Source organism: Crocuta crocuta, unplaced genomic scaffold (assembly GCF_008692635.1).
Source record: "Crocuta crocuta isolate KB4526 unplaced genomic scaffold, BGI_CrCroc_1.0 scaffold415, whole genome shotgun sequence".
NCBI classification, from domain to species: domain Eukaryota; kingdom Metazoa; phylum Chordata; class Mammalia; order Carnivora; family Hyaenidae; genus Crocuta; species Crocuta crocuta.
Window position 1 is genome coordinate 1,219,154 of NW_027531525.1, and position 2,060 is coordinate 1,221,213.

General features: G+C 53.9%; 1 protein-coding gene across 2 annotated transcripts in view; it reads right to left on the minus strand.

The window, feature by feature from the left end:
- RFX5 (regulatory factor X5) overlaps nucleotides 1-2,060 on the minus strand; it is a 5,233-nt gene that overhangs the window by 2,870 nt on the left and 303 nt on the right. The window contains exons 1-5 of one of the 2 annotated variants that reach the window (XM_077772596.1): nucleotides 1,934-1,992; nucleotides 1,346-1,474; nucleotides 1,089-1,122; nucleotides 581-663; nucleotides 6-125 (exon numbers count right to left, since the gene is read on the minus strand). In XM_077772596.1, coding sequence (XP_077628722.1) covers nucleotides 6-125; nucleotides 581-663; nucleotides 1,089-1,122; nucleotides 1,346-1,461 — 353 coding nt within the window. In that variant the 5' untranslated portion in view covers nucleotides 1,462-1,474; nucleotides 1,934-1,992. Of the gene's footprint in view, nucleotides 1-5; nucleotides 126-580; nucleotides 664-1,088; nucleotides 1,123-1,345; nucleotides 1,475-1,933; nucleotides 1,993-2,060 lie in introns of those variants that run through there. The other variant, XM_077772595.1, reaches the window with a different exon arrangement.

Sequence of the window (2,060 nt, forward strand, 5' to 3'; positions counted from 1 at the left end):
CCCACCGATAGGCATCATAAACACTCTGCTTTGGCAAACAGGTGTCGGTATGCTCTTCTAGGTGGTTGCGGATCCACCTATAGGCATACATGTACTCCTCATTGCTGAGCGTGCTTGGCTCCGAGCTGCAAAGAGAAGTAAAGGGGACGAGCCTTACTAAGATCCTCATAGTTGCTGTGGTTCTAAGCAGACTATGCTGGACCAGATCACTTCACCCACGATCCACCGTATCCATGTCCTTCTCTTCTCCATCGAGCTGTTAGGAGTATCCCTATTCACCCAACCCCATCACAGTGAGCCTTCCTGTAAGAACCAGAACCTCTGAGGGGCGCCTGGGTGGCTCAGTTGGTTGGGTGTCCGACTTTGGCCCAGGTCACGATCTCATGGTTCGTGGGTTCGAGCCCCGCGTCGGACTCTGTGCAGATGGCTCAGAGCCTGGAGCCTGCTTCAGATCCTGTGTCTCCCTCTCTCTGCCCCTCCCCTGCTGTGCTCTGCCTCTCTATCTCTCAAGAATAAATTAACATTTAAAAAAAAAAGGAACCAGAAACTCTGACAGCTTACACTATAGCACCAAACCTACCTTTTGTCTCCAGTACTGGGCCCCGAGGGGAGCTGAAGGTAGAGATACAGCTTGTCGTTGTCTGAGAACTTCTGCACGTCTTGCTGAGGTCGGGAGGGAGAGAGGCAGGAGGAAAAAATAAGGCCAAGAAGGACCCAAGATAGGATCTTCTGATCCTTCCCTCCAAACTTGGCTGCCTTAGGGACGGACAGGGTGAAAAAGGACCTTAGAAATGATCTGGCACTGGGTCCTCCCTGGATCTGAGAAGCGCCCTTGTGAGCTACCACAAGGGGGAATGGAGGGGCTCAGCTTTGATTTTATTCCTACTGAGTGTCTACACAACAGGTCACAGAGACATGAGGTAAGAGGTTCAAGGTCAAACTGGCAGCAAGTTGCGAAGCCAGTTAATCTTCTGACAGGGAAGTAGACACTGCCTCTGTCACACAAACCTTGCCCTTATGCACATCCTCCTAATTCTCATCCCGCACCAACTCCAGCTGTCTATTGCCCTCTTCCCCAAGACACTCACCAGGATTCCCTCGACTTTGTTCTGCACGGCCTTGCTGTGGGGGAGAGGAGAAAGCTGGAGGTCACACACAAGGTTTCCCCTGGCGTCTTACTGTTAGGGAGAGGACGAGGGCCGAGATGGCCAGCGGTGCCGCCATGCTGAAGAGTCTCCCAGTGCCGGGTTGCACTTGCCCTTGCCCGGGGAGGGGCAGTTCATCTACAGAGGAAGTCAAGTGCTACAGTTCTGGACAGGAGTTGGAGGGGGTGATGAGTACTTACGAAATGGTACCTCGGAGCCTCTGAAGCAGGGTGGTGGGTTCTCCGGCCTCAGCACTACCTGAGGGGGCCCTGCCCCCGGTCTTCGGGCTCTTGGCATCCGGTTCATCTTCTGCCATCCCCGCATGAGGGCTAGAGTTGAGAGGAGACACGACAGGAAGAGTCAACCAACCCCTCTTCCCCTGGAGGCCCCCAAGGCACTCCTTATCGCCCTACCCAGAAACAGAAACACAAAGAAAGCCTCCCAATGTCCTCAGTGGTTTCTTTCTCACCCCTTGCCTTCTCCACGAATTAGAAATCATCGCATGACTTCTCCAGGCCCATCTAGACCCAAAGAGATCTTTGCCACCTCCATTCTGCCCGCCCCCCACCCTTCCTGCGGTTCCCTAAGCGTGGAAAACTACAAAGGAAGAGACAGGCAGGCGGGGAATCCACCTTAGAAATGTCCATTTCTGCCTCTTGACCCCATACTGCCCTCATCCCCTTAAAACACCCAAAACAGTAACCACCACACAACAAAGTTCTCCGATTCTCCTCAACGCCTGAATTTTCTTGGGAGGTCAGAAAGGATACGAACACACTCTGCCCTACCAGGCTTGGAAAAAACTGGGCCCAAGTTCTCATTACTTAATCTCGCCACGGCTTCCCCCGCGGCTCCCCCTCCCCACGTCGCCGGTCCCTACGTCATCTCCCTCAACCTCCCATCCTGAGGCGCACC